Genomic DNA, 15,660 nt, shown 5'->3' with positions numbered 1-15,660 from the left:
CCATCTATATTCTGCATATCAGCCGGGGTGACATTATTTGACATGAAAATCTGATTGCACGTGTCCCCTTCTGGCTTGGAGATTCAGTGGTTTCTCACTGCCTAGAGAATGAATCCCAGACTCCTCGTCTGACATACGAGCTTCACTGTCTGTGTCTCCTGAATGGAGACACCAGCTACACCAACCACTCCAAACCGCTTCTGACTCGGACACTCTTGCACATGGCTTTCCCTTTTGCAAAATGGCACACACACCACTCCCTCCCTCTGTCTCCCGCTCCTGTCTCCCGAGCATCCTCCCAGTGACATGTTACCACTTCCTACTGCTTTGAAAGTACAGTCTCCAGAGACTGTCACTCTGGATTCCAATCATGACTCTGCCACTTACTAGCTCTGGACCTTGAAGAAGTTATCCTGCCTCTTGGTGCTTTTGTTTCCTCATTTGTGAATCAGGGTAAAATTAACGCTCACCTCACTAGGTTGCTGTCAACATTAAATAAACAAATACATATAACGAATTTATCATGTGAGTACACAATCAATTACTATGACTAACTCCATTAACAGTATCACACTTTAGGTAATGTTTTTGGTCACCTTGAGGATAATAAGAAAGCAAAACTATTGGGACCCAAGATCATAAATAGAGGAAAGCATTCCAAAGCCAAATATAAATGATTTGGGGATTACCAATGAATTAAGATCAGTCATTTGCTGTTCTCTTTTGTTGGTTAGCATAGTTAATACATAGTTTTTGAAATTGAAGATTAGAATCAAATGGATTTAAATGAATGAATACCTATATTGGAAAGATGGGATAGAATGTAAAATAGATATCACATAATTACTCAATTGCTTTTCCAATCTCAGTTGAATATTTTATTGGGGCAACAACATTTTCAAATTTTAGGATGTTTATTCTACTCTATCTTAGGAGACTAGTGGAATGTGGATTTGCCATGGTACAAACTTCAATGATCCATAGAATTATCATACCATTTAGCCTAGGTATGCTAAAGGTTTTGCTGTCCTAGGACCAATTGTCTTGGTCTGAAGTTTGAAGGGGTACATAGCCTCTGATCCTAAACCAGGTTTACAATCTCAGGGGACCCTGATGAACAGGAGAAAGTAGGTACTTTCAGCTGATTTTTGGAAAACTATTTGAATCTCTAGTTGGCTTGGGGACAGATCATGCTTCTATTTAAACTAATGGTCTCAGGAAGCTGGGATCCCTGAAGCTATGACACTCAGAGAATTTCATAGTTGGGACAGAATTTAATGGTTGGCATTTAATGAAGCTGTAGCTTTAAATAAAAGCAGGCTCCTTTCTTGAAAATCAGCTAGAACAGAGGGAAAGTGAGATGGGAACTCCTTGGCCTCCCCAGCAGCCTCTGGTGATGTCCTCCTAAGGCCAAGGGTGCATTGCTGGGACCCCCTGAATCGCCCTGGAGCATCAGGGGCTGATCACTGATCCAATGATTTATTGATCAAATCAAGACCAGGTTGAGAGTAAAAGGGAGCCAATTATTTCCACAGCCCAGATTTGCCCAAGATAGTTGTAGAAACTGGGGATGCTCCAGTAAAATCAGGTATTGTGGTTACTCTAATGTTGGAGTGAGGAGAGATGGTCAAAAAATAAAGGGGGTAAGCAGATTTATTATAAATGATTGTTTTCTCCTTGTCTGTGTCCCTCATTCTGTCTCTTTTGCTTGCATATCTATGACTTTTCTTCTGTCTGAATAGATTTAAGTATATGTATAGTGCTCAGAAGACCCATGCAATAAAAAAAATTCCTATATAAACAAAAGAACCTCTCCCTCTGTTAAAGTGCCACTGTGTTGTAAACTGCATGATAATAGTGTCATCTGGTAAGATTACAATGTTTATGAAGTCCTTGTGTTTTGAGATTCTTAATGTTTACAATAATGCACAATGTGTTACATTTCACTTAAGCATTCACTACAGATGCATCTGCATTGCAGGTCTAAGCGTGATTTGTCTCTTTTGCTTTGGAGCTTTTAGATTTGAGAGCTATTGTGAGAGTGGCAACATAAATTTAACTTTGTTTCCTCTCTCTGATAACTGCCAGTGTGTTTTAACAATTCATTCATTCAATAAACATTTAATAACTGTCTACGCTGTGCGCCAAACACTGTTAGAGTTTATGTGGGACACAGAGATAAATAAGATGTGGTCTTAGGCTCCAAGGATTCACCATCTGCTAAAATTCTTTTCTATGTTAAGAATATCTTCCTTTGTTTTTAATAGCAATCAAATCTTAATGTTTACATTGGTAGAATATGATCAGCAATAATATACTTACATCATCATTTAACTGTCAACTTAAATGAAATTTAAACATTTATCTCTCCTTACTTCTATCCCTGTTCACTTCCTGGGCGTCTTTTCTATGAAGTTGAGTCATCCAATGATGGCTATTCCAGAACACGAAACTCTTGATTCTGAAGAGGTAAATGGAAGATACAATTGGAGATATGGTTATCTGTTTCCATGTGATATTAGGTTGTAGAAATAAGCCAATCTTATTTTTTAAATATATTAATAAAATCAGTTTTGTTTTTTTTTTTAAAAGAAAGAATGAACTGGCCTACTCTGATAGTCACATGAGTAAATTCTTGCTGCTTCTCAATGTGGAAGTTGTACTAGAGATCCCCATGTATGTAGCACCTTTGTCACAAACTAACTTCTATCCCCTCTGTCTTCGTGATTTTCTCTTTGGATTCCTATGTGAAACCACTGTTGTCTTCTTTTTCTAGAGGGTCAATGGATATCCAATAATACTTATATGTGTCTTCTGAGTCAGAGGTCTCAGGACCTCATGATAGCTCAGTTTCCCATCCCCCAAGTTAATTTTGCATATGGTGGGTAGTATACAGGCCAGAGTGTGACATCTCAAACATACCTCTGAATTTCATGCAAATGTTTAACCACTTTCACATTTTGAGCTAACAGACAAAAATAAATGCAAAAACCTTTTTATTTTTATAAATGTTATGCCAAAGAGACACGGAAAAGATTTGAAAAAAATATTTAAATTTTGTGTTAAGAACAAGAATAAATGAACAATGTTTTTTTTTCTTCTATATCCCTTCAGACAAAGTGGTAAATATGGAAAAAAATGCTTTTTAAAGGACTTATCTTTAAGACGGTAAAAAGTGAGCTCATTCATTCATTCCAGATACCCTCACAAATGAGGCCTGCTCAGTTTTGTAGCCTCTAAATTTAGAAAAAATATAATAATACAAAAGAGCAATAAGAATAATAAAATTCTAAATAAGATTCTAAATGAAATCTGAATTTTTTCCCAAGCATATTTTCCACAATTTAGGGTGTGTTTCATAAAGTGACATCCCTATTTCTGCAAATTTTGAAACATATACAGGACCAATGTGTCTCTCTGCTATAACTTTAGTCATTAAAATATAAAGGCATGTTATGAATTTGTATCCTTGACCATATCTCTGATTTTTTTTAAAACCAGGATTATTGGTATAATGAATATGGACATATGGGAAACTTTTGATACATGTAGCTAAGTTGCATTGTTGAACAACTGTAGTAATTCACCTTACCAGAAACTTGTTATAATACGTTTCTGTGTACTATATATCTGTCAGCATTGAGAATTATTATAATTGCCAATTTATTGAGAGTTTATTATATGTTACCATGTTATGCACTTTAGATGCATTATTTTACTTAATCTTCACAAAACATTGTAAGTTAAGTATTATTGTTCCCATTTTACAGGTGAGGAAACTGGGGCCAAGAGAAATCCATTTATTGCCTAAAGTCAAATAGCTGACAAGTGTCTGTACACTCAGGAATGGAATCCAGATATGACTGCCTGGGGCCTATGCTCTTAAACAATCCACTTTCCTCTATCCAGCTATCTTTATCTAAATCTCTATCTATACTATTTAAAACTTTTTCCCCTTTAAAATCATGCTTTAAAATATTTGCTGTTTAAAAGAGGAAATTATCTTTCATTTTTATTTGCATTTAAAAGTTCTGTCTTTTTCTGTTATTCTTGTCTATTTTGCTTTTGCATCATGTTAAGCATTTATCTACTGGTCTAGTAATATTTTTATTATTGAGTTTTAAACTCCCTTTATATATTAAGGAGATTAACTCTGTCAAATGTGCCAGCTCTTTCACTGTGATGGTGGCAAATTGTGTAATAGTAAAACAACTGGACAAATATGTAGTTCCAAAAAAAGGAGAACGTTTGAATAAATTTTGTACATTTTCAATGAATGTTAAAAGATAATCAAATGTTCTCTTTCAAACATCATAATTTTGGCTCAAGCTTACAGAGACTACAGATAGAAATAAGAATGTTTCTACACAATAACAGAAAGTCAGTTGGTTATTTAAATAACAAAAGCATCTGGTTCAGATAATAAATGCTGAATTAAGAGAATTTTAGGTAATGTGAAAGACTCCATTGCTGAGAAGAACAGGGTAGATGTAGTATTTGCATTTTTGGGGCACCAGCTATCACAATCATAGAGATAAAACTTAACATTAAGCTAGTGGATAAGATTGTGAAAAAATGAGTTCAACTCTCATGTTTAGAATATATAAAGAAACACCATAAAACCCCTACAGTTTGAAGTTTAACAATTGTGAGAGATAGTGAGTTACTCCTAATATTAAAAGAAACGTACACACACACACACAAATCACAAAATGGAGTATTACTCAGCCATAAAAAAGAACAAAATAATGCCATTTGCAGCAACATGGATGGACCTAGAGATTGTCATACTGAGTGAAGTAAGTCATACAGAGAAAGTCAAATATCATATGATATCACTTATATGTGCAATATAAAATTTGACACAAATGAACTTATTTGCAAAACAGAGACAGACTCATAGGTATAGAAAACCAACAAAGTTACCAAAGGGGAAAGAGGGGGGATAAATTGGGAGTTTGAGATTAACAGATACACACTACTATGTGTAAACAACAAGGTCCTACTGTAGAGCACAGGGAACTATATTTAATATCTTGTAATAACCTCTAATGGAAAAGAATCTGAAAAAGAATATATATATATATATATATATATATATATATATATATATATATATATATAACTGAAACATTTTGCTATACACCTGAAACTAACACAACATTGTAAATCAGTTATACTTCAATAAAAATAAATATATATCAAACTAAAAAAAATAAAAGAAACCTAAATAATTAAACTACAATTTCATCCACCTAGTATGCTGGGTTTTACTTCTTAGTTATACTGGCCCATTTGGGAGCAATTTAACAACTTTTTACAATTTCTTACGATATGTGATCAGATTGTAATATTTACCCATCTATTTTTCCCAAACCCTCTTTTTTATATGTATTTACCCACAAAATAAGAAAACTACCTGTTTTTATAAAGTACCAAACAAGAAAACTACCTGTTTTTATAAAGCAGTTCTCGTCTTATGACCATATGAACTAAGGAGTAAAGCTAGTTACGAATCCAGTGCAAATAAACACTCATGGAAGAAGCTTGATCAGATCTGAGAATTTCCCTCTTGGTTTTCTCTCATTTCCTAAAGATAGCAGTCTCCCTTTCTTACTGCCAGACTCCTGTTTCTTGCATTTGATCCTGCTATTTGTAGACACTAGTTTTTCAAATAGCTCAGTAATTCATTTAAAAACAGAGACCTCAGATTTATCTGATTTAATATGACCATCATTTTTACAAGTCCTATGATTTATGAAGTCCGTTTAAAGACAACTAACTCAAAATGACAATTTGACTTCTCATCTAGGTCAGTGGTTCTCAGCTCTGGCTCAACATTAGAATCTCCTGGGACTTTTTTAAAGCCCCAAGATCAGGGTTCCACTCTAGGAAAATGAAATCGAAAAATTTAAAATAGAACTACCATATGACTCAGCAATCCCACTACTGGACATATACCCATAGAAAACCTTAATTCAAAAAGACACATGAACTCCAATGTTCATTGCAACACTATTTACAGTCGCCAGGACATGGAAGCAACCTAAATGTCCATCAACAGAGGAATGGATAAAGAAGATGTGGTACATATATACAATGGAATACTACTCAGCCATAGAAAGGAATGAAATTGGATCATTTGTAGAGATATGGATAGACCTAGAGACTGTCTTAGAGAGTGAATTCAGAAAGAAAAACAAATATCATATATTAATGCAAATATGTGGAATCTGAAAAAATTGGTATAGACAATCTTATTTACAAAGCAGAAATAGAGACACAGACATAGAGAACAAATGTATAGATACCAAGGGGAAGGGGGTGCTGGAATGAACTGTGAGATTGGGATTGACATATATACACTATTAATACTATGTATAAAATAGATACCTAATCAGAACCTACTGTATAGCTCAGGGAACTCTACTCACTTCTCTGTGGTGACGTAAATGAGAAGGAAATCCAAAAAAGAGGGGATATATGTATACATATAGCTGATTCACTTTGATCTACAGTATAAACTAACACAATACTGTAAAGCAACTGTACTCCAATAAAACAAAAAAACTATCAATCAAAAAAAACACAACAAACGTCTCCACTGGTCCCTTGATAATTTTTAGATTCTCTTTAGAAATCAGAGAAATTGAAATGGAAAAATAATATCTCATTATTGCTCTGTTGCTCTTAAAAGCACGTGTTGTTGTTGTTTTTTAAAGCAATGCTTAAAAGTATTTTTTAAAAATCAAAATCAAAATAAACTGTTAAGCTCAAAAAAAAAGTGTTAAAAAAAAAGAATCTCTGGAGGTGGGCAAATGCTGGTTTAAAATCTCCACTGGTGATTTACATGTCAACAAGATTGAGATCCTCAAATTCTAGCTCCTTCATTGGCAGTCTAGAAAAGTCAATCACATCAACCTTGGAAACAAAAATTTGAAAGTAAAAGCAGGAGGATCATAAGAAACGGTGTTTCAGGGAATGCTTTGGATTAATAAAAATTCGGGTCACAAATTCTTCCTGTCTAATGTCATAAAAGTTTAACCTGTACTTTAATCTATGGTAGATTACTTCTGAGAGATCTGTTCTATGCTGAGATTCACTGTAATTGAGTTAGTAAAACCTAATGCTTTATGTTTCCTTTGACATTCTACACAGGTTTGGAAAATACTTAGGCTGGGGCCAGGCATAGCATTTGGTGCGAGTTGAGTCTGGGGGCTAGTACTTCCAAAGAATGTTTTTATTTAGCATTTTATTTGGCACTTTAAAAAATGCTTGACCACTGATTAACCCTCATAGAAGAAAGAGAGACCCCTAAACAATGGACTTAACCATTGTGATCAGCTGGTTGATCAATTTTCAAAGAAAGATCACTTTCATATATTTCTTTTCTTTTGAGTGTGCTTGCATTTATTTTTTAAATTTTATTGAAGTATAGTTGATTTAAAATGTGTTAATTTCTGCTGTACAGAAAAGTGATTCAGCTATACATATATATATTCTTTTTCATATTCTTTTCCATTATGGTTTATCACAGGATATTGAATATAGTCCCCTGTGCTATACAGTAGGACCTTGTTGTTCATCCATCCTATATATACTAGTTTGAATCTGCTAATCCCCAACTCCCAGACCTTCTTCCCTTCCCCCAACCCCTTGGCAACCACAAGTCTGTTCACTATGTCTGTGATTCTGTTTCTGCCTCATAGAGATGTTCATTTGTGTTGTATTTTAGATTCCACATATAAGTGATATCATATGGTGTTTGTCTCTTTCTGACTTATTTCGCTTAGTCGCTTAGTATAATAATCTCTAGTTCCATCCATGTTGCTGTAAATGGCATTATTTCATTCTTTTTTATGGCTGACTAGTATTCCATTGTGTGTGTGTGTATGTATATATATATATACACATATATACCACATCTTCTTTATCCATTCCTCTGTTGATGGACATTTAGGTTGTTTCCATGTCTTGGCTATTGTGAATAGTGCTGCTATGAGCATAGGGGCACAGGTATCTTTTTGAATCAGTTTTGTCCAGATATATGCCCAGGGATGGGATTGCTAGATTGCATGGTAACACTATTTTTAGTTTTTTGAGGACCCTCCATACTGTTTGCCATAGTGGCTGCACCAATTTACATTCCCACCAACAACTGTTGACACCAATGCAGTAATCTCCAAGTAGGTGTACATATAACACCATCTAATTTAAAGCAGACTCTCTGCCTGAGATAAATGCTTTCTGATTGTAGTTACTTAGAAAAAATTAAATTCCACTAGCAACCATCACTTCTGATTGTATTCATCACATCTGGTGAATTCAGCAACTTGGATCCACAACCAGTCTCTATACCCACTTCTCTCTCTACAGGTTTAAATGTGAAAGTCATACTGGGGATGAGATATAAACCGACCTGCCACTCTTCACATCACCTGCTACACTCAGTCCTAGGCCTATTTTATTTTTAACTGAGGGTCAATTGATTTTTAAAAGCATGATTAAATGCATTTGGTTTTGACCTTTCATATTCACTTGTTATTAACACAACTGGAGAGTTAATCATTCACTACCTGCCCATAGAACACATACTAGGCAGATTCTTCTCCTGTTTTCTTATTCCTTCTCTTTGTGGATTTTTAATGAACACTTAAGGGTCACCAAGATAACAATTCTGCCGGCAAAGTGACCGTCTAGGATTGATTTGCTCCTGCAGTGTATATAAACTGCAAAACAAAAACAAAAACATAAGTTTTTGTGTTCATTTTATTTTGAATTCCAGAACCTCCATTGATGACTTGAGTTCTAATTTTATGGGACAGGTGTCTCATTCCTTTATCTTTATTCTCCAGATTAGAACACAGAAAAGAGAAAAATAAGTTATTTGTCCATGGAAGCAACTCTCATTTTCTGGTTTGATTTAAGGATAAAAATGAAATTACCAAGAGGAATGGGCCCACTCTATTCTCTTCAGGCAATTTCCCATAAATATTATTTACCAAAATCAAGCTTTGGTAAATCTTGGATTGCAACATTCAAGGTTGTAACCGTAGAGAAGAACTTGGTATCTGGATATTTTTAACTGCTGATGAAAAGAAGATTCATATGCTTTGATAGACAACTTGCTAGAGGGCCAGGGTCAATCTGTCTTCTAAAGAAACCTCATATGAATGCCTGAATGAGTAGCTACCTTGCCCAGCCATCCAGGTGGACAAGGAAACAATAAAGAGAAGGACATTCTGACAACCAGATTTAGCAACAGTGGACCACATCAAGATGACCTTCCTGTATTGTAAGCCCGCAGCCTGTGTTGAGGAAATAAAATTTAAAAAAATATATTTTTTGCCAACCCAGGAGTCCTCTTCACAAAGGTGGTAGAGAAAGAAAACACTTATATTACTGACTAAGCATTCCAACCAGAATGTGAGGTCTATCACAAACACTAAGAGACTGCAAAGAGAGAAGAAATCTCACCCTTCATGTAGCCAAGTAGGTGTAACCCATTATATATATGTTCTCAAGATAAACAATAATTCAATTTATCCTCAAGTAAGAGGACTTGACAAGTACCATTTATTACACAAAGTTCATCCTAAATCACCTGTTAATTGGGGGGACCATCTGTGTTAGTTCGTTGGCTTTACCCAAAGGAAAAAGAAACTTCTTATATCTTTATGACAGGAGGTAGTTTTAGAGCTTAGAGCCAGGTGTCAGCTAAAGTTAGGCTCCCACCCTCCCTCAGAAACTAGGAGAAACTTGGAGATAAGGCTGCTATCTCCCTCAGATGTTTACCTTCAAAGGAGATGGTTCTCAAGTCCTTGAGACTTTCCTGAGTCTTAAAGCTGACAAAATGCTCATCTAGTTTTCACAAGGATTTATCACCATTTCAAAGAGAGGAGAATGTACTTATAAAGACAAGTTTTCTAAAATAAATTGTTCTAGGGACAAGGGAGGGAAATCTCTTCACTTATCTTCAACAAGGGGAATTAAGCCTCTTTTTGAACATTTCTTGTTGTCCTTACACCTGGCTGACACGGGGCAGAACTGAAATCTCAGAGTCTGACCCTGAAATAACCACTAAAAAGGAAGAAGTCTCACTAATTTTTCTTTTGTAGGGACTCCGTTGAGAATACTGTAGGAGAAGTGGGGCTTTGACAGTTTGGGGGTTTCTCCTTCAAAGTCTTTTCAAGAGCTTAATGTTGGTTTTTATATTGTAGTGAATCACGGTAAAAATCTGAGCAGAAGTCAGAAAGTAGAAGGACAGACATTCCTGTGTGTGCTAGTTTTTCAAGATAAACAAACAAAATCATAGAATCAGGGTTAATAACTATGTGGAGCTCAGGTAACCCAGATATTAAATGTTTTTGACCCCATATTCAATATTATCTTTCCTAGAGTTAATTATATCCACATTCTCCACCTACCATCCTACCTTTGCAGGACCTTAGCTAATGAACATCTTATCACTTCTGGCTTATGGATAATAAATTCTGATACTAGATCTTGTATTTTTACAGCATAGTTAGTAGTTATGTAAATGTCCAAAATATATTTAAAATCTTTCAGAAAAGAATGAATATGTAGCTGTCAATAAATTATGATATACATTTTCTGGAAATGACAATTTGCTCTGGTTTCATCTTTACAAAAACATATATGTAGATCATTCTGCTTTCCTTTGGCAGATAAGAATATTCAGAGCTGGTTATGTATTAAAAGGGAAGGGAAAATCAATGTACACAGCACATTCTTTAAGAACGTTCTCTCTGGAATATTGGATTAAAGTTTCACAGCTATATCACTTATTACCCAAAGTTAACTCTAAGTCTAAGCAAAACAAATTTTGGAATGTGACTCCCTTCAAAATTATGATTTTGTAAATGTCTTAAGGTCTTTCTTATTTATATTTTCTTATCCAAAATAACTCTGTTATTCAACTGGTGATAGGATATAATACTGAGCCTTCACTGCCAGTGGTCTAGTCTGAAAATAATGATTTATTTATTTTATTAATGATCCCCATCTTTCTTAAATGTAGACATTTGATTTTCCCAAGTTATTCAGCTCTTTACCTATACTCAGATTGGCAAAGGAAAGTAGAAACACCACAAAAGGTCCAAAATCATGACTCTACCTGTCATAGCATCATGCCATTTCAAACCAGCTGCTGAATCGTGGTGGCAAACATTACTTTGACTTTCCATCGCATTCAGGAAGAGCTGAGAAATAGTGCTCAGTTTGCCAGCCTGGTGTCAGAGGATGAGATACTTATTCCTCTTCAATCTCATTTAATTATTCCTATAATTATAACATCTTACATTTAAAAGATAATTGAGAGGGCATTTAGTCCAATAGTTTATTGAATGTTATAATCCCGTATAGCCTTATAAATCTTCTGTTGAAACTTCTGGTGACAGAGAGTTTAGCATTTATAAGTCAGATGTGATACATGTTTTAATATGGATGAAACAAACTAATGACTGCATGAACAACCAAAAAAAAAAACAAACAAGAAACATTGAACAAACGAGGGTTTTGTTTCAAATACTGTGCCCTTGGGCATGATATTTAATCTTTGGAGCCTCAATTTCATTCTCTGTACTATAAGATCAAAGGATTATGGTGAAGATTTGCATTCATGCATGTAAAGTGCTTAGTATTGATATGTAAAATAAATAGCCCTTCATAAAGTTTAGCCAAAGAAGATGATTTTTAAAAATCTTTTGTGAGAGTAACTACCAAATGTTGCTACTCTCAGAAAAATCAAAAACATGCTAGTTTTTATTTGTTAGAAAGAAAAGGAGAAATTGAGGCTTTTTCTCCTTTCATTCGAAACCTGCAGAGAATTCCAGATGATGAAAGCTACAACTCACTTATTTCATGACTGTTGATTTTCTGTGGCTAGAACAAATCAGTGCAGGAGTGAAGCTACTTCTTGTTTTAGCAACTTTTCCTCCACCTCCTCCTTCTAATCTAACAAATGCAGCTCCTCTTCCATGATGCAGGGCGTGTCCTGTTTCACCATCCTGCTCAGCCACTTGGCTATGCCACGTGCAGTTTTCCTGTCTGCTTTCCTTACGCCTTGCACATACCCCATGTCCACCTTGGAGCCAACTTTGAGCCACAGCTCTCTCAGACGATTGCTTCTTCACCCTGTGATCCAGCCCAGGACAAAACAACCAACCAAACAACCAAGAATGAACCAACCAAACAAAAACAACTTATTTACAAAACAGAAATAGTGTCTTGGATGTGGAAAACAAACCTATGGTTACCGGGGGGAAATGGGAGGGGAGAGGGATAAATTGGGAATTGGCGATTTACATATACACACTACTATATATAAAATAGATAATGAATAAGGACCTACTGTATAGCACAGGGAACTGTACCCAATACTCTGTAGCGACCTATATGCGAAAAGAATCTAAAAAAGCGTGGATATATGTATATGTATAACTGATTCACCTTGCTGTACACCTGAAACCAACACAACATTGTAAATCAACTGTACTCCAATAAAAATTAAAAAAAACAAAAAACAGAGAGAGTTGCCCAAAGAAGAGAAAGTGACCTCCCTGAATTTCCACCAGCCATTTTGGGATGAAATGCTCCTTTGACAGCCAAGCATCGGCACCTGGAAATACAAAGTTATGGTCATTTCCTTCCACTGGTGTCATTTCATCACTTTGTTCTATTAGAGTACAGTTTTAGAACTAAATTTCTCTTTTGCCCTCCTCTCTGATATTTTCTTTTATACTTCTTTCTCGACTGGTATAATCTGCTAATACCAATCTCCACTCAGTTAAATTTATCTTGTCTGCTCCAGACAGTGTAACCCTATCAAATAGAGATTGATGGATAAAGAAATCAGTGCAACCACTCCACTCCGTACTCCATAGTGAGAGGTTCATTTGCTGTCTCTCACTTTTGTAATGTTCCCTTTTGCAAAAGCTGGTACTTAATCTAATCCCAGTTCACTTTACCTCCTCCGTGTTTTAGAGGTTACATTTTACGAAACGATGCACTCAGTGCTGAAGGAAAAGGTAACCAAGTGATTGAAGGGTGAGGAGGTGTGGGTGAGTTATGGCAGGAATGTTCCTTAAGGTGGCATCAGCCCCTCAAAGCCATGGTCACCCCTCTCAGGAGGCCAGTACTGCTCTGCTGAGCTCTCGAGAGATCAGGGTCTGATTTGAAGGTACAGCTGTGGGTCTTTATCCTGCCATTAACTGTATAACAAGAAAACAGCTACTGAGGAAAACAAATAAACAAAAACTTCCTACTCCAAACCATTTTTTATATGAGATGCTATACCTGAATATGAATGGGGCATATTTTTACAAATTCTATATCTCCGTCAACCTGACTACTATTTTCTCTTATTTTACAGCAATGAAGATAGAGCAGAAGTGAAAACCCAGACTGGGCTGAAGTTTTTTTGGAGTGCTGGTGCTAATCACTTGCTAGATTTAACTTTTATTACTATTTTTTTTTTTTCAGTCTTAGTGTTTCCTTTATGAACTGCAGTGGAACTAAAAAAAAGTTTCCCGCAGGCATATAACATGGAAGTACTCACTAATACCTGGCATAGGAGACATTTACCTACAGTTTCTCCCACCACTGTTAGAGCCTTGAATGCCTTCTATTAAGCTGACAGCAATACTAACATGCCCCTCTGTTTAGCAGCCAAATAAAGAAGAATCACAGGGAAATAGAAGGATGCGTGTGACGATTTTTCAACACCAGTTTTATTTAATGCGCACATTACTCCCTGAATCAAGATTTATTCCCCTTCTGCTTAATTTCTTTTTCATGTAATAAAAAAGAACAGAAAGTTTTTCAAAAGGAGCCCCTGCCTGCCTTCAGGAGTTCACTGGGGGAGCTCTTGAATGTGAGAAAGTGGGTATTTTCACAAAATGCATGCTACTCTCCTGTTCTGTTTGGGTATGTGCTTGATGGGACAGACGGTCATGTTGAGGTGGTGTTGCTGGAATGTTTCTAACATCACTGTCTCTCTGACCATCACCACATGATTCTTGCAAAGGCTACTTCAGAGTTAGTTTGTACCCATAATCTTGGGAGCAGACAAGACCATAGAGCAAACCACACTGTTGGTGACAATCCCAGAGCCAACCTCCAGCAGGCCCGATGCCCACCATATTGGCCGTGGTCTCTTTCTTTCCCAGCTGCCATCTTCAGTATCCTGTGCTCACCTTCTCTAAGTGGCTTCCTTTTTCTAGACTTCTACTGGGGCAACACACTAAGGAAGAGCCCACAATAGTTCTGGACAGTGAGCTTCTGGTAGCAGAGGACTCTCAGTAGAGACTATACCCTTGCACACAACCCATGCTCCCCTGGGAGCCAACTCTGTCTGAGCCATGGCTCCCTCAGACCACTGCTCCATCACCCCCATCATCCCGCCCAGGGCAAAGCAGGGAGAGTTGCCCACAGAAGAGCCACTGACTTCCTCATCCTCCACAGGCCATTTTGGAACTCTCCATTGTCAGTCATCAGTTGGCACCTGGAAATACAAAGTTCTCATCATCTCCTCCATTAGTACGTGAAGAGCAGTGGAGCCTTAGTAAAGCTTTCTGATCTCTCTCCTCCCCCAAACAAAAATCTCTACCTGCTAAATTGCGTGAGGCATCACTTTAGATTATTGATAACCATCTCTAGTATTCAGTGTGCTCTGATCATGTGTCAGGCACCATGAATTTGATTTAACCTTCACAACGAGCCTGTGAGACAGGTAATCATATTTTTCATATTTTGTTTGTAAGAATAGGCTCCAAAAGGTTAAATCAAGTTAGTAAGTGGTATTAACATCCAGATAATCAGATTCTAAGGCCAAGTGATTTATTCAATCATTTGTCCATTCATTTTTGACTTTGAGAATAAAAGGTTGAGTTGATCACACTCCCTAGTTCATTGCTGTTATAAGTTTGGGCAAGACCCCCTCTTCTGTGTACTTGTTGATTGGATGATTGATTAACTTTTATAACAATTTCTATCTTCCCTTCTGCTATAAGCACACATTCTTGTGTTTGATAAATATTCTTTACCTATATATGTTTTGAGGAAGTGCATTGTTTTTCTCTGCATATGTATTTAATAAAAGTAAATGACATTATAGTTTATATTTTGTTTCTTTTCTTTTTCCACTTAGCACATGGTTTTTAAGCTCTATCCACATTGTTCTATAAATAGCTAGTGGATTGCTTCCTCACAGCTACTTGGGGTGCGGTCTTCACATCTCACCTGCCCACCTGCCCCACGGTGAGCTCTCAGGATACATCCCTCTACCAGGAACAGCTGTGATGTGTATTGTTGCATGTAACCTCCTGTGGACCTTTGTGAGAATTTCTCTGGAATATATACCCACGTTTAGAATTTTTTAAGTCTGTATGTGCTTAATTTGATGAAATGCTCCCAGACTGCTATTCTCTAGAATGCATGTCCTCATTTTTATTCCCACCAGCAATGTGTTAGGGCTCTTATGTCCCTGAGTATCTCTCTACTTGGAGATATGAGCTTTGAAACCTCAGGATTTGCCATCTTTGAAGGCAACTTATAAGACAGGAAATTTGAATATGGTGTCTTATTCACCTTAAGTTTTCCAATTCTCAGAGACTTCTAGACCCTCTAACTCAGTGCAGT

General features: G+C 36.3%; 1 protein-coding gene across 41 annotated transcripts in view; it reads left to right on the top strand.

Moving 5' to 3' along the window:
* MLIP (muscular LMNA interacting protein) overlaps positions 1-15,140 on the top strand; it is a 269,496-nt gene extending 254,356 nt beyond the window's left edge. For 18 of the 41 annotated variants that reach the window (XM_067005978.1, XM_067005973.1, XM_067005968.1 and 15 more), the window contains one exon: positions 13,394-15,140. In XM_067005978.1, the coding sequence (XP_066862079.1) occupies positions 13,394-13,399 (6 nt within the window). In that variant the 3' untranslated portion in view covers positions 13,400-15,140. Of the gene's footprint in view, positions 1-2,415; positions 2,470-3,770; positions 4,282-13,393 lie in introns of those variants that run through there. The other 23 variants (XR_010835034.1, XR_010835031.1, XM_067005970.1 and 20 more) reach the window with 3 other exon arrangements.
* The last annotated feature ends 520 nt before the right edge of the window (positions 15,141-15,660 follow it).

This window comes from Kogia breviceps, chromosome 10 (assembly GCF_026419965.1).
Source record: "Kogia breviceps isolate mKogBre1 chromosome 10, mKogBre1 haplotype 1, whole genome shotgun sequence".
Classification (NCBI taxonomy): Eukaryota; Metazoa; Chordata; class Mammalia; order Artiodactyla; family Physeteridae; genus Kogia; species Kogia breviceps.
This window is presented reverse-complemented; position numbering and strand designations above follow the sequence as displayed.